General features: G+C 32.5%; 1 protein-coding gene and 1 long non-coding RNA gene across 2 annotated transcripts; one reads left to right on the top strand and one right to left on the bottom strand.

Annotated features, from left to right (window-relative positions):
* Window positions 1–7,154: 7,154 nt before the first annotated feature.
* Window positions 7,155–23,217, top strand: LOC131852307 (cysteine dioxygenase-like). Its single transcript, XM_059202982.1, has 7 exons — window positions 7,155–7,300; window positions 9,133–9,227; window positions 12,140–12,292; window positions 15,125–15,271; window positions 17,226–17,473; window positions 18,951–19,105; window positions 22,457–23,217. Exons 2-7 carry the CDS (start codon window positions 9,136–9,138, stop codon window positions 22,466–22,468), a joined length of 807 nt encoding a protein of 268 aa, XP_059058965.1. The 5' UTR covers window positions 7,155–7,300; window positions 9,133–9,135; the 3' UTR covers window positions 22,469–23,217.
* LOC131852308 (uncharacterized) lies at window positions 19,621–21,455 on the bottom strand. Its single transcript, XR_009357920.1, has 2 exons — window positions 20,932–21,455; window positions 19,621–20,480 (listed from the first exon to the last, which is right to left on the bottom strand). It is a non-coding gene; the product is annotated as an uncharacterized LOC131852308 (long non-coding RNA).
* Window positions 23,218–27,828: the final 4,611 nt, after the last annotated feature.

The following is a 27,828-nucleotide window of genomic DNA, read 5'->3' as shown; positions in this document are numbered from 1 at the left end:
TTTGAATATTTTTATGACATGAAAAGGGCTGACATGTGAAAATTTAAATGTTAAAGAGCAAGGGCTAACATTAGCCTCCAGTAATGTGTTTGCTCGAATTGGAGATGAGTCTAGAGAAGATGTTATATCAATCGGAATATTAGCAAAAAAATCTTGGAAAATATGAACTATATCTTTTGTTGCTGTTATTAACTTATTGTCATAATTTAATGAGAATTGATTGCAGGCTTTTTCAGACCGTCCAGTTTCTTTGTTTATAATTCCCCAGATGGTCTTAATTTTGTCAGAGGACTGATTAATTTGTTTATTTATAAAATTAGATTTAGCTGCAATACAAACTTGTTTGAAAATTTTTGAGTAATTTCTCACATAAGTCGTAAATTTGTCATCAAATCTATATTTTTTTTGATCATATAAATCAAATAAAATGTTTCTACTTTTAAGTATTCCTACTGTTGCCCATTCTGTAAATTTGGATTTAACACAATATTCTCTTTTCTTGAAAATATTCTGGTATTCTTTTGACAAAAGACTAATTAACTTGGTGTAAAGAATATCAGGATTATTAAGACTGACAGATTGCAACTCTAAGTCTAATTTATATTTAACCGTGCTTTTGTATTTATTAATATTGTAAGCATTTATTTGTCTTTTTGATCTTTTATTATTGGTATTTTTTTTAGTCTGATTACTAAACTTAACAACTTGACCACAGTGATCCGAAGGAAGTTTATTTATTATTAATTTTTCAATATACTCACAGTTACAAAAAACATTGTCAAGACAAGTAGCAGTCGTAGCGGTTACACGAGTGGGTTCCTGAAAGACATTACTCAAATTAAAAGACTGAAATAAACTAATAATTTTTGTACATGTGGGTGTATCACAAAGAATATCAACGTTAAAATCACCACACACAATGATTTTTTTACTGCTATTAAATACTTTTTTTAATATATCCTCCATCACCTCTTCAAATACATTATAATCACTATTAGGAGGCCTATAAACACATATAAGTATATAATTATCTAGTTCTATACATGAGATTTCTGTACAACACTCAATAGAAAGTCTAACAATGTCAGCACGTTCCTTTACTTTAATATTATTTCTTGCAATTATCATAGACCCACCTCTGTTAACTGACTTTCTATTGAAGCAGCTGACAACATTATAATTATTTAAACTGAACATCATATTGCTTTCTTTAAGCCAATGTTCAGTGAAACAGATAATGTCAATATTGTATTTTTCCAAAAATAATTGTATAATTAATTCACTGCCGGGAAAACTTTGTATGTTCTGATGAACAATTACCAATTCTAATTGTTTTCCCTTTGTCTTTGTTAGCAGTTTAAATCTGCAGTCAAATTACTTATATCACTATTTAAACAAAAATTAATAGAATCATTTGTTATGTCACAATTTTTATATTGAAGTTTACCATGTAAACTGTTCATGAAGTCAATATTATAAGCCACTAAAGTGGCTATTTTATTCTTAGAAGATTTAGAAAGATACATTGTATCTTTTGTCAAATAAAAATCACTAATAAAACTATTAGTGTCAAAAAATGTAAAAACGTCACTATGACGACATGTCAATGTATGTAATAAATTATTAAGGTAATGTACCTTATTGTTAATTTTTTTATGATAATGGCTACTTGTATAAGGAAGAGCGCACAATACAATCTTATATACATTCAATTGTAACAACTTCCTCTTTGGACTCTTCTCCTAGTACAGCTAAATCATTCCTTATTGACAATGTTGTTTCTTGTCCGGTTACATTTAAATTTACATTTATTGACATTGCTACAATTACTAAAACATTTAAACAATTAAATTTAAAAAATACTGAAGACCATTGGGGCATGTCTGTTAAAGTTATTAACACCGCTATAGATGTTATTGCTCCATATTTAGTAATTATTTTCAATAAATGTATTTCTGATGGTGTTTTTCCCAATTTAATGAAACATAGCAAAATAACTCCACTCTTTAAGTCAGGAGAAAAAACTGTGGTAGGTAATTATAGGCCTATATCTATCTTACCAGTATTGAGTAAGGTGTTTGAAAAAATTATGCTCAATCAAATGCTGCAACACTTTAAAGTAAATAAACTGCTTCACAGTCGACAATTTGGTTTCACGGCCGGTAAATCAACTACTGATGCCGGTGTAGCTCTCATTAAATATATATTTGATTCTTGGGAGAGGTCTCAGGATGCAGTCGGTGTATTTTGTGATCTTTCAAAAGCATTTGATTGCGTTGAACATGAAACACTTTTGCTCAAACTTGAACATTACGGTATTAGATATGAAGCACAAAGCATGATGAAATCCTATCTAAATAATAGAATGCAAGTTGTCGAAATAAATGGTGTAAAGTCTGAGGGAACTAGTATTAAAATGGGTGTTCCTCAGGGCTCTATTTTAGGTCCTTTCTTATTTTTAGTTTACATAAATGATCTTCCTTATATGGTAGAAAAGATAGCTGACATAGTTCTGTTTGCTGATGATACTTCATTAGTATTCAAAGTCAATCGACATATTGATGATTTGGACGAAGTAAACGGTGCTCTTTCTTATGTTTTAAAATGGTTTACGGCTAATAACATGTTACTAAATGCAAATAAAACTAAATGTATCAAATTTACTCTCCCCAATGTAAGGCCGGTAGATTCAAAAATCACGTTGGACAATAAACCTATTAATTTTGTGGATGATACTGTATTTCTAGGTATCACATTAGATTCCAAGTTGCAATGGGGCGCTCATATTACTAAATTAGCGAGTCGACTTAGTTCCGCCGCTTATGCGGTAAGAAGAATTAAACAATTAACAGACGTGGCAACGGCTAAACTTGTGTACTTTAGCTATTTCCATAGCATTATGTCGTATGGTATTTTGTTATGGGGCAAAGCAGCTGATATAAATACAATATTTATTTTACAAAAGAGGGCCATTCGCTCCATTTATAGCATGGGTTCCAGGGAGTCTTTGCGAGAGTGCTTTAAGGAATCAAATATCCTCACCGTTGCTTCTCAATATACTTATGAAAATATCATGTATGCCAGGAAGAATATAGACAGTTTCAAAAGAGTTAGTGATTGCACTAATAAAAGCTTACGTAACAATAACAAACTGATTTTACCTAAATGTCGTTTGGCTAAAGTTAGTAATTCGTTTTATGGCAATTGCGTAAGGTTTTACAATAAAATACCAGAGTCTGTTATAAATCTGCCAGAAAAAAGATTTAAATGTCAAATAAAACACTTCCTTTGCAAAAAAGCTTACTATAAAATTGAAGAATTCGTTAACGATAATAATGTTTTTGTAGAAAAATTTTAAATACATAGCACTGACAATATTATCTGATTACACTAATAATGAGTGCGTAGCGATTTCTATGTTGATTGTCGCATGCCTCTTACTTGTTACACTGTAATTATTTATATAAAAAAAAAACATCTATTAAAAAGAGCAACACACAAGTTTCTTGCTCATTCTTCTTGTGATGAATCTGCATTCCGAATGAGTGGTAGAATCAAAATATGACTATTCAAAAGTGCTTGTAATGAGTTTATTTGAATAAAGATTATTTCTATTTCTATTTCTATTTCTATTTCTATTTCATACAAATTGTGCCGTGCGAGGAATCGAACCCGCGACCATCGGTCGTAAAGGGGTGTGCTAGACCGCTAGACCACCGAGGTCGTCAATATAATAATATACATTTTTTTACAGAAAATGGACGCCCAGACAAAATACCTGAACTGCAAACTGAATCTTTCAAAAAACACCGACGTTTCCTGCATGGTTCCACGGCCTGTTCTGAAGGAGTGAGTCGTTTTTCTCTCTTCTAGGTTGTCTGTAGGAAATTGATTATATGTTAAAAGTTTTTAAATATTAAATTATTATATATTGAAATTTTAATTTAAATTTTTTTATATGTAATATCGTTTATATTACATATAAAAAATTGTTTATATGTTTTTATCATTACATATTGCGGTGAAACGCGCTCAAATTTACATATATAAAAAAATCTTTATATATAACAATTACGTCTCATGTTGTTTGTCCGCGATGGCGAAAAATTGAAATAAGAAACATATAATTCTAATTAAAAATGAATATATAATTAAATAAAATATTCATAAATTTTCTCTAATTAGAATTGAAGCTAGTATTCACCCTAAATTATTAATAGATGAAAAAGTTAATAGTTTGCGAAGGGAAGTTTGATTTAACCCTCCAATAGCTCCAATAATTGTATTTAAAATATGATGGAAACAAAATCAGAAATACACAATTCACATAGAACATTTTAGACGCTTATGAATATCAATTACTTTATCATCGGCCTGGCCTTGTAATTCCTCGTTAATTTTCTGCGCCTTCTCGAATATAGCCTGTGCGTCTCTGTCTCTCTCGGTATCAAGTTCGTATGTTGCCGTCGCATTCTCTCGTTGCTGTTGTACCGAAAGTGTTGTCCTTGATTCTTCAGCCTGGAAATAAATATTACTATTAAACTTAACAATAACATTGTAAATAAAGCGATATGCTATAATTAGTCACACCACCGAGCGCGTCGATGTTTTTGAGGTTTTATCTACACATATAACTAAAATTAGAGTGTCTGTTTGTAATATTGAAATAACCGTTTTTACTGCATGCATATGTGTATATATGCATAACACCAAAATAACAGTTATTACAATTATTGTCTCTCTGTTTGTTCCGGTTAATCTCTGAAATGGCTGGACCGATTTTGACAGGACTTTTATTGGCAGGTAGCTGATGTAATAAGGAGTAGCTTAGGCTACTTTTATTTTAGAAAAATAAAGTTATATTCCACGCGGACGAAATCGCGAGTAGGTATATAGATACATATGTTGGAAACTATGGATTTTCCATTTAATTGGTTTTTCGGGGCTTTCTGACTATTAGTAACAAACATCTCGCTAGGCGGGCCGCCCCCAAACAGTGTTGCCAGCTACATGCTTCACTAACCGGCTAGAAATTGAACAGAAACTTGCTAATTGTATATTGGCCTCGGTGGTTAGCGGTTTAGCACACCGCTTACCTTCCGATGGTCGCAGTTCGATTCCTCGTACGGACGAAATATTTGTATTCATGAGTATTGCTTGTATCGGTCTATATATATTATGTATGTATTTACAAATAAAAAATATATCTAAGTATTTATATCAGTTGTCTAATACCCATAACACAAGCTCTGCTAACCGTGGGACTAGATGGCGCTGTGTTAATTGATTGGGGTTTATTTCTTTATTTATTATTTGTTATTAATTTGATTTTTTGTATTACTACTCAACTCTGGACAATTCACACAGCACCACCTAGTCCCAAGTTAAGCAGAGCTTCTGTTTTTTGTTCTTATGGATTATATTCATTTGTACACAATAAGTGCTACAGTCTGTCTCCTTTGTCGGGGCTACTTGGAAGCCAAAGAAACCGCTCACTAATAATAATAATATATAATATCTAATCCTGGAGAGCTTGCAGTGTCCACACAACGAACACAAACCTTCGGAACGATGAGGTCGCTTCGTGAAGCCTGTGAAGACACCAGGACTTCTGCGTTCTTGGGAGGAGCTTGGCTGGCTACTCTAGTAGTCTTCTCTACAGGTACAACGGCCCAGATGAGAAGCTGATTGTGGGAATGGAGTCTACCTTATGCTCATCTTATCACTGGTGCCCCGCCAGCGTAAACAGTTAGCACCCGCCTGCGCTAACGGTTTACGCTGGCGGGGCACGTAATCCTGGAGAGCTTGCAGTGTCCACACAACGAACAGAAACCCTCGGAACGATGAGGTCGCTTCGTGAAGCCTGTGAAGACACCTTAGACTTTCTACACGCACAACGGCCCAGATGGGAAACTGATTGTGGAAATGGAGTCTAACTTACATTTTACATTTACATTTATGTCTTTTTTTAATGGTGATCAAATACAGACCATTGGGGGGAAGAGTATTAGTAATGTGAATTAATAATCCCCTTGCTAGCAATTTACCAAGTCAGGTCAGTCAGAAAGCTTGTTAAATTTCTGGTGAAATTATCACGATGGGCTATAGGACCTGGCCTTATGCTCATCTTATCATTAGTGCCCCGCCAGCGTAAACCGTTAGCACCCGCCTGCGCTAACGGTTTACACTGGCGGGGTACGTAATCCTCCAGGATTACGTACCCTGTTAATTATCGAGTAAAATCCATTAAAAAAAACCCATGTTTTTTTAATGGATTTTACTCGATAATGGTCGGAACTTGATCATCAATGTTTTTTGTTCATTTTTAATTATCAACATGGTAAATTAAGTTTAATTATATATATACATTTTATTTAATCTTTTTTTTTTCGTTTGCTTGTTTTTTATATTGTAACATTTTTGAATAGCACTGAATAAATATTTTTTCTTTCTTTCATAGAGAACGTCGTGGTCAGGTTTTCACACTGAATGTTTGTGCTCTCATACATACTAATTGTAGCGGAATTAAAGCAAAATAATATAGAACCGATAAGTAGTAAATCTGTCTTTTTAAAAAAAAAACCGGAGAAATTATTGCACTTTGTGAGGTTGGAAGGTTAATTATTACCGGAGTTTCCAAGGCAAACCTAGATATCTATAACCTAGGTTATACGGTTTTACCACTAAACTGATATAACAATCAGACCCGGCCACGCGTAACTGTGGCTAACGTTCTTGAGTAAAATAATATTGCGACTACAAATTGAGATGTAAGCTATCCTATCTTTCAAGTTGGATCAAAGTGTATTCGGTTCAGTAGTTTCAGTAATTTTTATATATAAAGATCTGACTTTCTTTATAGAAAAAAAAATAGAATATACTTGACTGATTAAAAAAAAATTATACAACGGATAAATTGCTAAATCGGCCTGTATAATTGCTAATTTAGCAAAATCCCCCAGCGTGAACATCACGCTATCCTCAATGGTAACAATATATGAAGACTCAAATGACTCACGCATGAAAGGACTGGCGTGATCGTATATTTTTTCTGTAGTTAAACAAATTCATGGCTCTCAGACGGGGATGGTCTCACTCTACAGTCTACACGGACCAAAATAACCGCTAACAACCGATAGTATATAGCCTGCACGATGAAATCTATAGCTTCATTCCTTAATTTCATCTTGGAAACAACACATCCAGTTTATAAAGTTTTTGCAACCCGTGCAGTTCAAACGTTTCAATTTTTAATTTTGATTAAATAAAACCTTTGAGTTATTGTGAAACTTTTATATCGGTAAGTTTATTTTGTATTTAATTAATTAAATATAATAATTATATTTATTTAGTTTTGTTTCTTTATACATCAAAATAAGGTAGCCATGATGTAATTTTATATATTCTGCTGAAGTAACTTGTATGTACAAGTTATAAATTGTGAAGATACTTGTGGGTTTTTTCAATTGTATATTTAAATACAATATGATTTTTTTTCTTCTCACATGGTACATGATAGATATTATTAATAAAAAGAAAATTAGAACCGACCGAAGAAAAACAGTTTATTTCGGAATAATAAAGTTAAATTCCACGCGGAATAGAAGTCGCGGTAACAGCAAGTTTATTTCTATAATTAAATTAAATAACATTGCAATGAATTAAATATAATAATTATATATATTTAGTTTTGTTTCTTTATACATCAAAATATATTACCATTGTATACGATGTAATATCATATTCTGCTGAAATAACAAATGTACACAAGTTATAAATTGTGAAAACACTTATGTTTTCTTTACTTAGGTTTTCATAATTGTATATTTAAATACAATATAATTTTTTTTACACGCTTCTCACATGGTACATGATAGATGTTATTAATAAAAAGAAAATTAGACAACCGATTATATATACATTTAAATAAAATTGGAGTTTCTGTTATGTTGTATGTACCGTATGTAATATTTATATTCATAAAGAAAGAAAGAAAGAAAAATATTTTATTCAGTGCAATGTAAAAAATGCAATATAAAGAACAAACGAAAAAAAATAACTTCACAATAAATAAAAATAATCGGAAACTTACTATTGATCATCTTATCTATAAAATTCTCGTGTCACAATGTTACCATACTCCTCTGAAACGGCTTGACCGATTTTAATGAAATTTTATATGCATATTTAGTAGGTCTGAGAATCGGCTATTATCAATTTTTCATACCCCTCAGTGATAAGGGTTGTCCACCTCTAACATTATTTCTTTATTGTGTCATTAAAAATACATACAACCCAAAATTTTTATTCTTCTATCACCAAGCCCTATTTTTTTTATAGCGTTATTAATTTATATGGCAAAACAACGTTTGCCGGGACAGCTAGTTGTCATATAGATTTGTTTCTTCTTTATATCTCCAAATAAGGCAGCATGCGATGTACATACTGACTTTAAATAACTTGTATATACAAGTTACAAATTGTGAACACACTTCTGCTCTCCGATCGATCAGATGGCGCTATGTAAATAGTCCTGAAAAAAAAAGTATAATCGAAATATCGGAAGATGTTTATGGGTCACAGTTACCTCGATACATCAATGTAACTCTTGCAATTAATTAATGATAGTACGACACGAGAATTTTATATATAAGATATTTTAAAAGTACAAGAATGTTTCTCTATTTTACTCAGTATGATATTAAGATACAGATAAATAATTTTTTTAATTATTAAAATGTAATTATTTTGGTTATTTAATTAATTCTTTTTACCAACCAGTGGTCTAGTACTCATAACACAAACTCTTCTATGCATAGGGACTAGGGAATAGTGGAAGAAAGTTAAAAATAATAATCTCAGGACAATTCACACAGTGCCATCTAGACCGAATTTATGCTAGCTAAAACTTGTGTTACGGCTACTAGATTACTGATACAAATACATAGATATATTTTTTGCAAATACATACATATTATACATAGAAAACACCCAGACCGATACAAACAATCATACTCATGAATACAAATTGTGCCGTGCGAGGAATCGAACCCGCGACCATCGGTCGTAAAGGGGTGTGCTAGACCGCTAGACCACCGAGGTCGTCAATATAATAATATACATTTTTTACAGAAAATGGACGCCCAGACAAAATACCTGAACTGCAAACTGAATCTTTCAAAAAACACCGACGTTTCCTGCATGGTTCCACGGCCTGTTCTGAAGGAGTGAGTCGTTCTTGTCTCTTCTAGGTTGTCTGTAGGAAATTGATTATATGTTAAAAGTTTTTAAATATTAAATTATTATATATTGAAATTTTAATTTAAAATTTTTTATATGTAATATCGTTTATATTACATATAAAAAATTGTTTATATGTTTTTATCATTACATATTGCGGTGAAACGCGCTCAAATTTACATACATATATAAAAAAATCTTTATATATAACAATTACGTCTCCTGTTGTTTGTCCGCGATGGACTCCTAAACTACTGAACCGATTGCAAATTTGATTTGCACATTGTGTGCAATTTGATCCAACTTGAAAGATAGGATAGCTTACATCTCAATTTATAGTCGCAATATTATTTTATTCAAGAACCTTAGCTACAGCAACGCGTGGCTGGATCTAGTATATATATAAAAAATCTTATATTATCTTTGTATTCACACGTTTCGACTTGTAAATGTAAACTTACATGAATTATTTAAAAGAGCAACACACAAGTTTCTTGCTCGTTCTTCTTGTGATGAGACAGCTTTCCGAACGAGTGGTAGATAAAAAACAAATTGTTATGACTATTCAAAAGTGCTTAAATTAAGTTTATTTGAATAAATGATTTTCTATTCTATTCTATTCTTAATCTTAATAATATTATAAACGTGAAAGTTTGTGAGTATGTATGTATGTTTGTTACTCTTTCACGCAAATACTACTGAACGGATTTTGATGAAACTTTAAAGTAATATAGTTTATACGTCAGAATAACATTGGGGCTATGATTTAAAAGGATACTATGCAACTTGGGCGTAGTATAATAATAAATGTTGCAGACGAAGTTGCGCGAGTCAGCTATATCTATACATATAAATAAAATTGGAGTGTCTGTTTGTAATATTGAAGTAACCGTTTTTTACTACATGCATATGAATATAAATACGGTACATACACCAAAATAACACTTTTTACAATATTTGTCTGTCTGTTTGTTCCGGCTAATCTCTTAAATGCCTGGACCGATTTTGACCGGACTTTTTTTGACAGGTCGCTGATGTAATAAGGAGTAACTTAGGATACTTTTATTTTAGAAAACAAAGTTAAATTCCATAATAATTAATATATTAAATAATTAATAATAATAATTACAAAATAAGTTTCTAAGTATTTATATCAGTTGTCTAGTACCCATAACACAAGTTCTGCTTAGCTTGGGAGTAGATGGCGCTGTGTGAATTATCCTGGAATAATTATTTTACATCACTTTACGTTTTTAAATTTCCATTTAAAATCTCGAAAATAATCGGTATCATTTATTATTATTATTTCTTCTTTTTTTTATTTAAAAGAAGGTATGGTAAGGTAAGGTATTGGCTAAGAGTAGGTAAGGCTTCTAGCTTTAAAAATGATGATACTTCCATAGAGCGTTTCATCTCCTCTTTCAACCCCTTAAAACACTTTCTTCGCATTAAAACGTAGCCTATATCCTTTCTCAGGGTCTAGACTATCTGTATACCAAATTTTATTCTAATCGGTGCAGTAGTTTTGGCCTGAAAGCGAGACAGACAGACAGAGTTACTTTCGCATTTATAATATTAGTCAGGAAGTAAGGATGTAACGAAGAGAATATGTCAAAAACATATGTATTTATTTATTAATGGAAAACCAAGATCAGCTAGACATATATATTTACGAAAAAGTTAGTAATTCATTTTATGGTAATTGCGTAAGATTCTATAATAAACTGCCAGAATCTACTCTAAATCTGACAGAGAGGCAATTCAAACTTTATATTAAACAAATGTTATGTAAAGAAGCCTATTATAGGATAGATGAATTTATAGATGATAGCAATATATAGCAAGTATAAGTTTATTTGCGGACAACGTTATAATTTATTTTTCATACTGCTTTCTTGATATATGATAGCGTAGCGGCTTTTGTATTGATTGCCGCATGCATCCTCATGTAAAGTGCGAATACTGTAACTACCATATAGTAATTTTTGTAGCTGTGACGTGGTCGAGTGGAATGAGTAGTCATGCTCACTAAAATGTCCAGACATGTGGCGGCGTGGTGGGCCGGGTTTTTTTTTTTTTGAGGGTTGATAATGGAATGGTGCACCCGCCTGCGCTAACGTTTTACGCTGGCGGGGCACCAGTGGAGGATGATAAGATGAACATGAGGTGAGGTCAGTTAGCCCATCGTGCAAATTCACCAGGAATTTAACATGATGGTTTCCAGGGGGAACCGCGTGGAGGTCGACCTGACATGGTACATTGCTAGCAATGGGGTTATCAATCCACATTACTAACAATCCCCTTCCCCCCTGGTGGGCCGGGTCATTAGGCTCCCTAAAATATGGTCGAACGCAGTGATGGCTGGCTCATCCGTCATACCCGTGAACGAATGCTGCTTGTAGGGACTGGTCTGCTCTTATCACTATGACTGATTTAATCTTATTGTGTTTTTATATTTGAGCCTAAATAAATTAAACTGGCTGGTAGTTTGTATTCACACGTTTCGACTTGTAAAATGTGAACTTACAAGGATTGTTTAAAAGAGCAACACACAAGTTTCTTGCTTATTCTTCTTGTGATGAGACAGCTTTCCGAATAAGCGGTAGATTTAAAAAAATGTTGACTATTCAAAAGTGCTTAAATTAAGTTTATTTGAATAAATGATTTTCTATTCTATTCCAAAAAAATAATGTATATTACAGTTATCTACTACCCGTAATACAAGCTTTAGCTAGCTTAACTTAGGACTAGATGGCGCTGTGTGAATTGTCCTGAGATTATTATTATTATTAAAATTATTGTTATAAAATACCAGACAGTATGATTATAAAATTCAAAAGTTTTTATAAAAACCTATCAACAAACAAAACATGTCTACAATTATTAATTTTCGTTTCAGGAAAATCGAGAATCTGAACACTTTGATCGAAGAACTCCAAAAACTGTTTGAACACGATGGCGTATATGCGTCGGAAGTTGAAGCCCTGATGTTGCAATACGAATCCAACAAAACCGATTGGGAACGATATGCATTTTTCAACAGCAAAGGACTGTGAGTGCATATTTTACAAATTTTTTTATGGATGAAAATGGAAAGGTAACATCTACTGGCATGCCAAATTTCAGCCCGATCCGTCTAGTGTTTTGGGCTGTGCGTTGTTAGATCTCTATGTCAGTCAATCACCTTTGAGTTATATATATTTAGATAACAGAATGGTGCACCCGCCTGCGCTTACGGTTACGCTGGCGGGTCACCAGTGGAGGATGATAAGATGAGCATGAAGTGTTAGATATACGAACTCTATGTACTAGTAAAAGTATGTATTATAATAAAATAACAACTATAAAACATTAATTTAACTATGTCTCTAACACAATTCATTTTAGCAGTTAAAATACAACCAGCACATCCTGTGCTCAAAGACCAAATGCCGCGGCCTACAAAAACCCTCCCTTTTATACAGAGAAGATATGAGTGGGGGTTATATGCAACTAGTTTAACGATACCGAGTAATAATGAAACTACATTCTTTTAATATAAAATATCAGATTTTTCGACAATATCGATGTGAACCCTAACAGAAGTCAGACCAGTTAGCCCTTCTTAACAAATTCACTTAGAATTTATCACGATAGTTTCCGTGGGGCACCGCGTGGCGGTCAACCTGACATTGTACTTTGCTAGCAATGAGGTCAACGAATGAATTACTAACTTTCGACAAACGGCACTTAAAGTAAGATTATTAATTCCAGTCAGTATTTCAAAAGAGCCACACACAAGTGTCTAGCTCATTCTTCTTGTGATGAGCCTGTATTCCGAATGAGCGGTATCTAAAAACGACTTGACCGATTTTGATGATATTTTATCTGTATATTCGGTAGGTCTGAGAACTTAATTTTTTTATTATGTCAGCCTCCCTAATTATACCTATCTACCAAACCCTATTTCCTTAAAGATAATACATACAATATAATCATATAAATAACAATTTATCAATACTTATGTATATAAAATATGATGACCGTATATAAATATATAATAATAATAAAAATATGAAATAAAAAAACATATACATAAGATAAACTATTGGAAGCCAAAATACGTATTTTCGCGAAGCTGAAGAGTTTGTTTGTTTGTACTGGTTCGGATTGATTTTTTTTTGTATTGGATAGTCCATTTGGCGAGGAAGGCTTTGAGCTATATAACATTACGCTACGACTAATAGGAGCGGACCTACAATGAAAAACTTTTTGCAATATATTATATTATACATGAAACGCAGACGCAGTTGCGCAGGTCAGCTAGGTGTTAAAAAAAGTGTCTGCTTCTCTGGTACACGTTTCTTTCTTCATTTGAAGAAATATCCAGCTCCTAATGAGCGGAGAGTCCCATAGGTCTTTACCGAACATATGTCCCCTCTACACGTTATTGTTGATCTGTGCAACGTATGCAAAATACACTTTGTGTGCTCCTGCATTGGTTTTTCCGTGTAACATCTGTGGAGACATTGAGGTTCTTCCCACTGTTAGTAACTAGAGTTATTTGTAACTAAGAATTGCGTTATTAATTTTATGGTAATTATAAGGTTTTACAAAAAACTACCGAGTCTATTCTAAATCTGCCTGAAAAAAGATTTAAATGTTGTATAAAACACTTTATCTGTAAAAATGCTTATTATAAAATTGAACAGTTTACAAACGACAATAATGTTTTTGTAGAAGAAACTTAAAATTAGCGCTGACAATAATGACGACCTCGGTGGTCCAGCGGTCTACTACACCGCTTTACGACCGATGGTCGCGGGTTCGATTCCTCGCACGGCACAAACATTTGTATTCATGAGTATTATTGTTTGTATCGGTCTGGGTGTTTTCTATATATATCATGTATGTATTTACAAAAAAAAATCTATGTATTTGTATCAGTTATCTAGTACCCATAACACAAGCATTAGCTAGCTTAACTTGGGTCTAGATGGCGCTGTGTGAATTGTCAAAAAATAAAATAATGTCTGATCGCACTAAGATAAGTGTGTAGTTTTTATATTGATTATTACATGCCTCTTACTTGTTATTGTGTAATTATTTATTTAAAAGAGAAGATAAAATATAGATATATAAAATATACTTTATTTGCAACATACAGTAAAGAAGATGCACAAATGATATATCAAAGGACACATGTATAATTTACAATAAGACGGCTTTATTGCTAAAAGAAATATTTTCAAAAAGAGAGACTCAAAGGGCGACTAATTTCCGAATGAGCGGTAGATTAACAAATGTGTGATGACTTCAGAATATTCTATTCTATTCTATTTATGTTTTTCTGATTCATTATCTTAATATAAATACTACTCTTATTATATGTATTCTATTTATTATTTTATCTTCTTCCACTGGTGCTCCGCCAGCGTAAACCGTTAGTAACCGATTAAAAAAAAACTTTGTTTCATTTACCTTGCAGCAGGTATGTTAAGGAGCTCCGTATCCGTAACCGAAACTATCCGATATAAAAAAATATCCGTAACCGTAACCGAATCCGAAATAAGAGTTTCGGATAATATCGGATAGGGGCGGAGCCTAATTGTAACAATTTTATTAGCAATTTGTATTTCACTTTTGAAATTCCTTAAAAGATTAATATACTTAACCGAAAACCGAAACTGACGGATACTCCGAAATAATGTCATATCTGCATCCGTATCCGTATCCGGTATAATAATAGTTCCTATATCCGAAATTTCATATCCATAACAGATGCTTGTAGCTACACCAGAAACTTCTTCCACTGGTGCCCCGCCAGCGTAAACCGTTAGCGCAGACGGGTGCACCATTCCATCATCAACAATTAAAAAAAAACTTTGTTCCATTTACCTTGCAGCTACACTAGGAACCTAGTTGACGAAGGGAACGGAAAATACAATCTGATCCTGTTATGTTGGAATCCAAATCGCGAGTCACCTCCTCACGATCATTCCGACTCGCACTGCTTCATGAAGATTCTCGATGGTAGCCTCAAGGAAGTCAGGTGGGTATTCATTATTATAATTATTTATTAGCTGTACTCGCTATTTCATCCGCGTGGAATTTAACTTTATTTTTCTAAAATAAAAGTAGACTAAGTTACTCCCTATTACATCAGCTACCTGCCAATAAAAGTCCTGTCAAAATCGGTCCAGCCATTTCAGAGATTAACCGGAACAAACAGAGAGACAAAAATTGTAAATTTGGTGTATGTGCCGTATATACACATATGCATGTAGTAAAAACGGTTATTTCAATATTACAAACAGACACTCTAATTTTAGTAATAAAAATAATTTAATTGAAGAGTGATTTTGAAGATATTGCCAAAAAGACAGAACGCGAGAGCTTGTTATCTGTACTTATAATATTATAAAAAATACATTCATAAACGGCTAAACTGTCCTATATGAATAAATGTTTTTTATTTAATTTGATTTGTATCTTTTTTTTTAGCTTTTTGTTAATTAGTTCAAAATCAGTGTTGTTATATTTCACTATTGTCAATATCGGTCAAATATATAATCGGTACTTTGCATTCACACACTTAAACTTAAATTGTAAAGTAAGAATAAAATTATTTAAAACAGCAACACGCAAGTTTCTTGCTCGTTCTTCTTGTGATGAGACAGCTTTCCGAATGAGCGGTAGATTAAAAGAATGTGATGACTATTCAAAAGTGCTTCAATGTAAGTTTATTTGAATAATGATTTTCTATTCTATTCTATTTTATTTTAATTCTAAATAATACAATTGATTGATGCTATTTCGAAATATATCACAATTATATTACTAGCCGTTATTTGTCATTTGGCCTAAATGTCGTTTGGCTGAAGTTAGTAATTCGTTTTATGGCAATTGCGTAAGGTTTTACAATAAAATACCAGAGTGTTATAAATCTGCCAGAAAAAAACATTTAAATGTCAAATAAAACAGTTCCTTTGCAAAAAAGCTTACTATAAAATTGAAGAATTCGTTAACGATAATAATGTTTTTATAGAAAAACTTTAAATCTATAGCACTGACAATATTATCTGATTACATTAATAATGAGTGCGTAGCGACTTCTATGTTGATTATCGCATGCCTCTTACTTGTTATACTGTAATTATTTGTATAAAAAAAAACATCTATTAAAAAGAGCAACACACAAGTTTCTTGCTCATTCTTCTCGTGATGAATCTGCATTCCAAATGAGTGGTAGAATCAAAATATGACTATTCAAAAGTGCTTGTAATGAGTTTATTTGAATAAAGATTATTTCTATTTCTATTTCTATTTCAAGTATCCATGAACATACGCGTTTTTTAAAGAATGTGGTATTGAGACTTTTAAAATTGTCTGGTAATTTATTATAAATACGGATCACCATACAATATACATTATTTGTATAAATGGTCAATTTCTGTGTAGGATTTTGAATTTTATAAATATTAGTGCACCTTTTGCTCGTGTCGTGCTTTCAGAAAAGCAGGATACAGAGCAATGGGAGCAGTTACTTATTACTTGTCAAATTATAATAAACTTTTTAACACTTGTTAAAAAGTTTATTATAATTTGACATATCATTATAGTCTCTAATATATATAATACTAGCTGTCCCGGCAAAAGTTTTTGCCATATAAATTAATAACGCTATAAAAAAATAGGGGTTGATGATAGAAGGGTGAAAATTTAGGATTGTATGTATTTTTGTTTGTTGTATCATAAAAACATAGAAACTAAAAATTGTCTAAAAAATAAAAAATAAATTTAGGGGTGGATTACCCCTAACATTTAGGAGGATGAAAAATAGATGTTGGCCGATTCTCAGACCTACTCAATACGCTCACAAAATTTCATGAGAATCAGTCAAGCCGTTTCGGAGGAGTATGGGAACGAAAACTGTGACACGAGAATTTTGTATATAAGATTTATTTTGATTTAATTTCTATCGTAATGTTTATATTTTATCATAGATACGAACAGCCAAAATCAGAAGACAACAATTCTTCAAATATTAACCAATGTGGAAATGGAAAAGATAATGAAATAAATGCATGCTGCAAAATTTCCGCCGAAAATAAAGTTAAGCCCAACATTTGCGACCGCATCGTTGGAGATGGCGCGAAAAAGGAACAAAATGGAGAAGTGGGCGCTATGGAAGGCAATATGATTGTAAAAAGTACTAAAGTATTGAAAGTTAACGACGTCCATTACATTAATGGTAAGTACACGTAGAGACGTGCTAACTCGTAATAAACATGACTCGAGTTAACTCGAGTTAATATTTAGGTAACTCGAGTTGACTCGAGTTAAGGGGGCTTGACTCGAGTTGGTCGAATTTTAGGGGGCGATTAGAAATGGCACCTTCTTCCAAAGTCGCGGAAGGACTTATGGAATGGATAATCATTTTATTGATAACATAATCGGACGAATATGCGAAAAAAAATGATAACAACCTCAAATCAATATTGAAATATTTGTGACGAGTGAAAATTGATCATGATCGCAAAATTTCATGTCATTGTCAGTTCGATGACAAAGTTATGCTCTCGATCTTTCACTTGATTCATTAATTTACCAATTGAATTCTTCCAACTCACGTTGGCAAAATTCAACTCGAGTTAACACATCTCTAAGTATCCCAGATGGGGTCGATAGAAGTATTGTTGATTAAAAGCATTTATGACGACAGTCTAGTGCACCGCTTTACGACCGATGGTCGCGGGTTCGATTCCTCGCACGGCACAAACATTTGTATTCATGAGTATGATTGTTTGTATCGGCCTGGGTGTTTTCTATGTATAATATGTATGTATTTAAAAAAAAAAAACAAAAAATATCTATGTATATGTATCAGTTATCTAGTACCCATAACACAAGCTTTATCTAGCGTAACTTGGGTCTAGATGGCGCTGTGTGAATTGTCCTGAGATTTATTAATTATTATTATTGTTATTGTTAATTGCCGTGGAATACGTAACACTAATATGCCTGGACAAAAAACACTACGACTTCTTTTATCTTTGAGACGGCCTCGGTGGTCTAACGGTTAAGCAAACCACTTTACTTCTGACGGTTGCAGTTCGATTCCACGCACGATGCAAACATTTGTATTCTTGAATATGGTTGTTTGTATCAAGACACCCAGACGGGTGTTTTGTATGTATATTATGTATAGATACAAAAAAAAATAACTAAGTATTTATATCATTTGTATAGTACCCATAACAAGCTCTGCTTACCGTAGCACTAGATGGCGCTATGTTAATTGTCTAGGTTTATTTATTTAATGATTATATCCCTGGACAATTAAGGAAAGAAGGTAGGAATGAAGATAATATCTTAAGGAAGGTGATATTCATATAATATTTGTATTAAATAAAATTGGGGTGTCTGTTTGTAAGTTTGAAATAACCGTTTTTTACTACATGCATATTATTATGAATATAAATACGATACACACACACACCAAAATATTTTTTTTTACAATTTTTGTCTGTCTATCTGTCTGTCAGTCTAGGTTTCGGCTAATCTCTGAAATGGCTGTATCTATTGTGACGGGACTTTTTTTGGCAGGTAGCTGATGTAATAAGGAGTAACTTAGGAGACTTTTATTTTAGAAAAATAAACTTAAATTCCACGCGGACGAAGTCGCGGGAACAGCTAGTAATATATGAAATTTGCTTCTCTGATTCCAGATGACCAGGGTGTACACAAAATGCAGAACACTGAAAATAAAGGAGCCGTGTCACTCCATCTGTACTGTCCACCGTTCGGCACTTGTAAAGTCTTCGACAAAAATGGAAAAGCTTCGGTTGCTGAGGTCACATATTACTCTAAATATGGAGTCAAGGTACCTGAACTTTATATGTGATAAATATCTAACGTTTCTTTTTTATGAATGTCAACTTTAAAAATACCGTCTTTGCTTGGTGGTTTGCTACCCTGATCTTACACCTTAAAGATCGTAAGATCAAATCTAAAATGACTATATAAAAGGACAATTTTATGTAATGTCTCGGTGGTCTGTTTTTTTTATGGATGATAATGGAACGTTGCACCCGCCTGCGCTAACAGTTTACGCTGGCGGGGCACAGTGGGAACTTTGACTCATTTTCATCTCATAAATCTATAACTTCTGTATTAATAAAGATATGTACATGATTTTTTTTCCTGATAATCTTAAATATATATACTTTTAAATAATGTATGCTTTGTGAGTAAAAAAATATTTCTAATTGTTATAAATAATGTAGGAATACAAGAAATATAGAATTTGTAGACTTACATTTATGTCCTAAGAAGTTTATACAGAAATAAGTAAAAGTATCTACGTAAAAAACAAAAATTCTTATAAAGATGGCTTACAAGTCACTCAAGAGCTCCTTTGCTTCATCAAAAAGTGCTAAATATTTTTAATTTGAAGGTTTTCTTAAACTTGTTATGTATGGGTCAGAGGTATATAAAAATGCGTGTAGAACATCTTTGTTAGAGGCTACCCTCGAACATTGTCTTGCATGATGAAGCTTGAACTGTTTATAGTCTTTGTTCCGTAACTCTTGAGCATCTTCTGAAACTTGCCCGAGAGGCAAGACAGAAAAGTGACGTGTCACACGTTCACATTTCATTTCATAACATAACAGTTTTATTAATTCCTCATATATACCAGTGATATTTAATGTACAATGATAATTTTGGAAAAATCTTCTGGCTGTATTGCCGTCATTAGTGTTGCTATCAAACAACTCCTCATATTTTTATACTGTGCCTTGTTCAGATCCAATTTTATGAACATGCTAAGAGCTTAATGTTTTGAATATGCTGCTATATGTGCCGGTTCATTAATAAGATTACTCATTAAGATTGCTCATTTCATTCTAGTTTTCTGCCGGCAATGCTCGTAAAATATCAACGATGAAACCCTTAAACCCTGTACATATTATGAGTTCAGTATGAAGTCCACAGGTATCAAGCAATCCCTTGTTTTTCCGTTTCTTTGTCCGAACTGTCTTCGTACGTTTTAGAAGGTCTTCCTCTTTTCTCTGTCGAAGTAGGAGGTGTAGGTTCGCATGTAGTTTTTTCTAGATTTACAGTGAAAATACCATCCTATCAATTGCTATTTTATTTAAAAACTGTTCTTTCTTTCGACCACATTTCGTATAGCGTTGACGAAACTGAGTTATGAAGGACTTCTAAATACTTGCGATAATTTTTGCTATATTGGCTATCTGAAGATTCGGTAAAATTATTTCGTATATAGTTTGGATAGAATCAACATAATTTGTATAACTTTAAATCAATAAGAGACTTAAGTCGCCTCTGGTACACGAGAATTCACTCATTGGGGCGAGATGAGTAATTAACAATTGTTTAGTAATGACAAATGCTTATGAAGAACTGTAATATTTCATATGCAAATACATACACTATTTTATACTTGATAATGATCATATACGTGTGCAAAATTACTTGATAAAAAATATTTATCATTATGCGGTATAGAATAGGTCTGTATGGGAATGGGAACTATATACTGTGTGAAATAGTTGATAAAAGTAAGGCAATAGATAAAATATAAAGTAATAATTGAGCAAAAAGTATTTTTTTGAGTATTCAGACAGAGAATCTCAAATAAAGAAGAAAATCTTAATATACGTACTTAGAAAAAACAAATCTCACCATGATATTATACTCGATTTAAATATTTTACGCAGTGAAACTGCAAAAAAAAATGTTATGCCATCAAATTAAATTATATTTCCTAATAAATAAAACCAAATTTAGAACTTCGGCAAGCTTCGGCAACTGTCAAATCTCCAAGTGAAAGTCTGAGAAAAGAAAATAGTACATATAACGATATATGGATTTTTAGTTAAATAATATTCGACTAAACTAAATATATTTTTATATTATAGTAAAGTACACATTCCAAGGATTCTAAAATGGTATCACACTATATGACTTGATATTGTTTTGATACTATAAACTTATACTAAACAAATTTAAGTTACAAAATTATTTTTGTATTTTTTTCATTCCTTGACTTTAGAGGCTCTATTCTATGAAGTATGAATAGTCAGAGATTTGAATCATATTTATAATGATAGAGTAACTCTTTGGCTACAAGTTGAGGTATTATACATGCACATCCACGGAGTTTTAGAAAAAGTATTTATGAGATGGCTTTCTTAGGCGAGTTCCCACTGTGCGGGGCACCAGTAGAGGATGATAAGACAAGCATGAGGTCAGGTCAGTTAGCACATCGTGATAAATTCACCAAGAATTGATCACGATGGTTTCCAGGGGGAACCGCGTGGAGGTCAACCTGACATGGTATATTGCTAGCAACGGGGACATAAGTCAACTTTACTAACAATCCCCTTCCAATCTTATGTCTGGGAATATCGCACCAAAATTAACAAATGACAATGTCAAATTTACGGTTAGGTTGTGTACTAAGCTAAAAAAGCTACTATCCCATGGGAACTCTTTAATTTTCCCTGATTTAATGTATCTAAGATGTTGACCAGGAATATGAGTTACCTCCATGCAATATTTCATTTAAATCGGTCTGCCAGTTCCGAGATTATTAGCCTCCAAACAGACAAAGAACAGTAAATGTAAAAAAAAACTAAATAGGTTCTATTTCACATCTCTCTGACTCGGTTTTTGGCGTATTTTTGTTTCTATGTTCCAAAAATGAACCTCTACTAGATGTAGATATAGATATTATAAATCATCGAGTCGATTACATTAAATCAACACATTTCTGTTTTATTTGTATTTTATTGTTTATTTTCTAATTTATTAGAAAATAAACAGCTTACAATAAAATACAATAATCAATTATCCTCAATTTCTAATAAATAATTATAATAAGATGAAAATATACCAATTTGGAAGGGTCGTATTGGTTTTTACCATTTGCCGTGGAGACGCTGAGACTAAGAGCCCGGAAACCAAATTTTTTTTATCATATATATCAGCGCGGCTGATCGATGTTACTAGGTGACCCGACAGCTGGTAGCTACTTTGCCCAAAGGCTAAGTATGGTCATTCAAAGAGGCAACGCTGCCAGTATCTTGGGTACGCTGCCTCGATGTGCCGCGTTGGATTACAATGATTGTTTTTTGTGATTGTTTGTATTACTGTATTATGTAAATTTTCTAAAATATTTATTCTGATACATTATCCTCTATTTCAGAATAATAATTGAGCACAACAATGATATTGCATTCGCCACATCTTCTGGTGCAAACTCATGATAATTTGCGGCGAATACAATAACAACATCCTGTAGAAGATTTCCCCAAACACAAAATTATAGGAACAACACTTTTGCTAATGATGAGTGGATTGCTTGACCGGGAAATATCAGGCCTAATCAGACAAGTCCAGGTTCCCGACGCTAATTCACTTCCCTTCGATAGCATTCTTAATATCTTCGATTTTCAACCTCTTTTAAAAAGGCTGGCCTTATACCACCCGTAATACCAAAGGTATTGCAGACCTTTGGTATTACGTGTCGTTCGTTTCCTATGCTATAAAAAAAATATACCTACCTCTTCTTAAAGGGCCGGTCTTATCTGCAATACCCCTGCTTTTACCATATCCACCTATGGACCATAATGTGACCTTGGCAAATTCGATTGCTTTGCTAAAAAAATAATAAAAAAATAATTATATAGGCAAAGAGCGGAGTTTCTTGTCAGTTCTTCTCAGCTCAAATTGCATTCCGAACTGACGGTAGATTTGACTTATTATAAGTGTCTATAATACACCTACATGAATAAAGATATTTATAATTGAGATGATTAAAAAAAATGTATTTATATATAATATATATGTTAGAAGTATAGAAATTTACATATTTTCATGCCAGTTCTTCTTGGTTGAAATTAATTTCAGAACTAGAATATAAGAGAGAGAAAAAAATGTAAAAAAAAGAAAAAAAAAAAGAAGAATTTTGTATTCATCAATAAATATATTTATATATATGATTTTCATTATTAATTTCCCGTTAATCATTTCGAGATTTTGTATGTGTAGCGTATGGTAAATGGTACTGAAAACGGTTCACTTGATGGTAAGTGGTAACCGTCGCCTATATACATGAACAGCATTACGGACAGCAACTGTATCCTGCTACTAAATGAAGTTCATTCATTCATTCATAATTTAAGAGCTGTGCTCTTGTTGGTGGAGCTCCCGCCACCTTCTACCATCTTCTATCAGTCTTTTTAGCTGATACGACATGAGTCAAACTTTTTTCTTTAACTTGCTTGATATAGCTGTGTCTTGGTCTTCCCCTTCTCTTTCCATCTATTTTTCCTTCTATAATGTTATTAATTAGTTCGTCGCGTAAATGAAGAATGTAAATGAATGACCTATAAATGAAGTAGGAAGCAGAAATTCACAGTACGGTTTTCTAGAAACTTTTTGCCTCGCACAACCACATTGTGGAATCACCTTCCAACAATGGTATTTCCGAACCGATACGATATTGAAACCTTCAAGAAAAAAGCTTATTCCTTTTTAAAAGGCCGACAACGTACTTGCAATTCCCCTGGTGTTGCGGGTGCTCATGGGCGGCGGTAATCACTTACCATCAGGTGAGCCGCATGCTCGTTTGTCCCCTGTGTTATAAAAAAAAATATTATACTAAGAAAAGGGACTCTTAAATTTTGAAGACAATGTCCAGATATGTGGCGGTGTGGTGGACCGGGTCATTGGGTTCCCTAAAATATGGTCGAGCGCAGTGATGGCTGGGTTGTGAACGAGTGCTGCTTGTAGGGACTGGTCTGCTCTAATCACTATGACCGTTTTAATCCTATTGTGTATTTAATATCTGATAAATTAGTCCCCCTAATAAATTAGTGCTAGTTGGTAGTTTGTATTCGCACGTCCATTTCGAAGGAAATGTAAATTTACAATAATTATTTAAAAGAGCAACACGCAAGATTCTCGCTCGTTCTTCTTGTGATGAGATAACTTTCCGGATGAGCGGTAGATTAAAAAACTGATATCTATTCAAAAACGCTTCGCACGGATGCACATGTAATACATATAAACCACTCTATCTATTACTAAAAACTGCATTAAAATCCATTATAGTGGTTCAAAAGATATAAGCGGATGGACAGCAGAAGTGATTTCATTTTATACTATCTAAAGATTATTTATTTATTTATTTGGTTGCAGAGTACAGTGTTACAAGTAGGTCTTTCAACATGAATATTCGTCGAAGGTTTGCAATTCAGCTTGCATACAAGCATGCAAAAAGTGTATACATTACTAGCTGTCCCGGCAAACGTTGTTTTGCCATATAAATTATTAACGCTATAAAAAAATAGGGTTTGGTGATAGAAGGTCGAAAATTTAGGGTTGTATTTATTTTTTAATGACACATAATAAAAAAAATTGTTATGACTATTCAAAAGTGCTTAAATTAAGTTTATTTGAATAAATGATTTTCTATTCTATTCTATTCTAAAAAAAATTACCCAAAATTAAAAAAAAATGTTAGGGGTGGACAACCCTTATCACTTAGGGGTATGAAAAATAGATAGTAACCGATTCTGAGACCTACTGAATATGCATATAAAATTTCATAAAAATCGGTCAAGTCGTTTCAGAGATTAGCTGGAACAAACAGACCGACAGACAGACAGACAAAAATTGTAAAAAATGTTATTTTGGTGTATGTACCGTATTTATATTCATATGCATGAACAGACACTCCAATTTTATTTATATGTATAGATTTCAATAATCATTTAATTGTAACTATTTTTTTTTATTTACTAAAGATACTACCAATATATCAGTAAAAGCTACTATCGTATAACTCGTGAGATGTTGTTATTTTTGTTACTGGTTTTTCCATCTTCGTTATTACTAGGGAAAGAACAGAATTGGATTACATAATAGACATCAGACAGAGTGGAAACTTTACAGCCAGTGCCCAAAATAGTCAGTCATAACAATAGCATAGAATCATGATAAGTATATTCAGTCTTTGCGAGAGTGCTTTAAGGAATCAAATATCCTCACCGTTGCTTCTCAATATATTTATGAAAATATCATGTATGCCAGGAAGAATATAGACAGTTTCAAAAGAGTTAGTGATTGCACTAATAAAACAAAGCTTACGTAACAATAACAAACTGATTTTACCTAAATGTCGTTTGGCTAAAGTTAGTCATTCGTTTTATGGCAATTGCGTAAGGTTTTACAATAAAATACCAGAGTCTGTTATAAATCTGCCAGAAAAAAGATTTAAATGTCAAATAAAACACTTCCTTTGCAAAAAAGCTTACTATAAAATTGAAGAATTCGTTAACGATAATAATGCTTTTGTAGAAAAATTTCAAATACATAGCACTGACAATATTATCTGATTACACTAATAATGAGTGCGTAGCGATTTCTATGTTGATTGTCGCATGCCTCTTACTTGTTACACTGTAATTATTTATATAAAAAAAAAAAACATCTATTAAAAAGAGCAACACACAAGTTTCTTGCTCATTCTTCTTGTGATGAATCTGCATTCCGAATGAGTGGTAGAATCAAAATATGACTATTCAAAAGTGCTTGTAATGAGTTTATTTGAATAAAGATTATTTCTATTTCTATTTCTATTTCATCTATATATATATATAAATAAAATTGGTGTGCCTGTTTGTAATATTGAAATAACCGGTTTTTACTACATGCATATGAATGTGTATTGGCAGATAGCTGATGTAATAAGGAGTAACTTAGGCTACTTTGATTTTAGAAAAATAAGGTATAATTCCACGCGGACGAAGTCGCGGGAACAGCTAGTAAACAATAAAAAAAATCTAAACAGGCGTATTCTGATACTGACGGCCTCGGTGGTCTAGCGGTTTGGAGCAGCGCCGTACTTCCGAGGGTCACTGGTTCGATTCCTCGTACTGTACAATTTGTATTCATGAGTATGATTGTTTGTATCGGTCTGGGAGTTTGTGTGTGTTTACGAAAAAAAAAACTATGTATTTGTATCAGTTGTCTAGTACCCTTAACACAAGCTTTAGCTAGCTTAACTTGGGTCTAGATGGCGCTGTGTGAATTGTCCTGAGATTATTATTATCTGATATGATATTTAATTTAAACTTACTTCATCATTACATAGTATAAAACAAAGTCGCTGTCGCTGTCTGTCCCTATATATGATTAAATCTTTAAAACTACGCAACGGATTTTGAAGCGGTTTTTTTAATAGATAGAGTGATTCAAGAGGAATGTTTATATGTATAATATATGTACAGCCGTGCGAAGCTAGTCTAGTTATATTATAAATGCAAAAGTAATGTCGCTATACAAGCTAACGTCACACAGGTCTCATTGAGTAATGGTACTTGGGGTGATCTATGATCTGATCTCCTTATCTATACATATAAATAAAATTGGAGTGACTGTTTTTTCTTTATTTTTATTTTTATTAACCACAGACACAAAGTACGTGTTCTTATTAAGTTAATTTTAACATTTTTGTTTGACTTAAATTGATTTATTTAAGTTAATCTATTTTGGTCAGGCCCCATATAACAATTCTATGGATGTCAATATAATATAAAATAATATAATAATACAAATTTACCAAAATTAAGTACAAATATGTCAAGTCGGAATTGAATAACTAATCAAATTTAACAATAAAATAATAAAATAGTCATATAATAAATTAAATTACAATTAAAAATAAATATTAAATTAATTTACAATTATAATTAAAATAAATACTAAATTATATTGTTTTCAGGTGTGAGTGAATATATCCTCAGTTTCAGCTCTGTCACTACCAACTTCCATCCTATCTATACTTATAATTTTTGAAGTAGTATTTTCGTTTGTTTTTAATGCCTCCAGAACTGTCATGAGGTTTTGAATGCTCTTCCATTCTCATTATTTAATATTATAATCATTTTGTTCTGGGTGCGTGCCACTTTGCATTGTATGGAGTGACTGTTTGTAATATTGAAATAACCGTTTTTACTACATACATATGAATATAAATACGGTACATACACCAAACTATTTTTTTTTACAATTTTTGTCTGTCTGTCTGTTTGTTCCGGCTAATCTCTGAAATGGTTGGACCGATTTTGACGGGACTTTTATTGGCAGGTAGTTTATGTAATAAAGAGTAACTTAGGCTGCTATTATTTTAGAAAAATAAAGTTAAATTCCACGCGGACAAATTCCAGCTAGTTAATATTATAAAAGCGTATATTTGTGAGTATGGGAAAATTAAATAAAAATTTACGCTAAAATTACTGAATGCGAAATTAATGTCGCTATACTAGTTAACGTCACCCAGGTCGCAATGAGTAATGGTAGGTACTTGGGGTGAGCTATGATCTGATCTCCTTACTAATATAATAAACGTGAAAGTTTGTGAGTATGCGAAAATTAAGTAAAAATTTACGTTAAAATTACTCAATGGATTTTAATGAAACTTTACAATAATCCTTACAGGACTAGGAAGGATTATTGTAAAGTTTCATTATAATCCATTGAGACTTGTATTATAAATGTGAAAGTAACTCT

Source organism: Achroia grisella, unplaced genomic scaffold (genome assembly GCF_030625045.1).
Source record: "Achroia grisella isolate CSIRO2021 unplaced genomic scaffold, CSIRO_AGI_Agris_v1 utg841, whole genome shotgun sequence".
Lineage (NCBI taxonomy): Eukaryota > Metazoa > Arthropoda > Insecta > Lepidoptera > Pyralidae > Achroia > Achroia grisella.
Note: the sequence above shows the minus strand (reverse complement) of the source record. Positions and strands in the feature narration are given on the sequence as shown.

Excerpts from the sequence above, each read along its gene's own strand:
- LOC131852307 (XM_059202982.1), top strand. The coding sequence starts at position 9,136 with ATGGACGCCCAGACAAAATACCTGAACTGCAAACTGAATCTTTCAAAA. Across the intron at positions 9,228-12,139 it reads CCACGGCCTGTTCTGAAGGA|GAAAATCGAGAATCTGAACA; the intron begins GTGAGTCGTTCT and ends TTTTCGTTTCAG. Across the intron at positions 17,474-18,950 it reads CGACGTCCATTACATTAATG|ATGACCAGGGTGTACACAAA; the intron begins GTAAGTACACGT and ends CTCTGATTCCAG.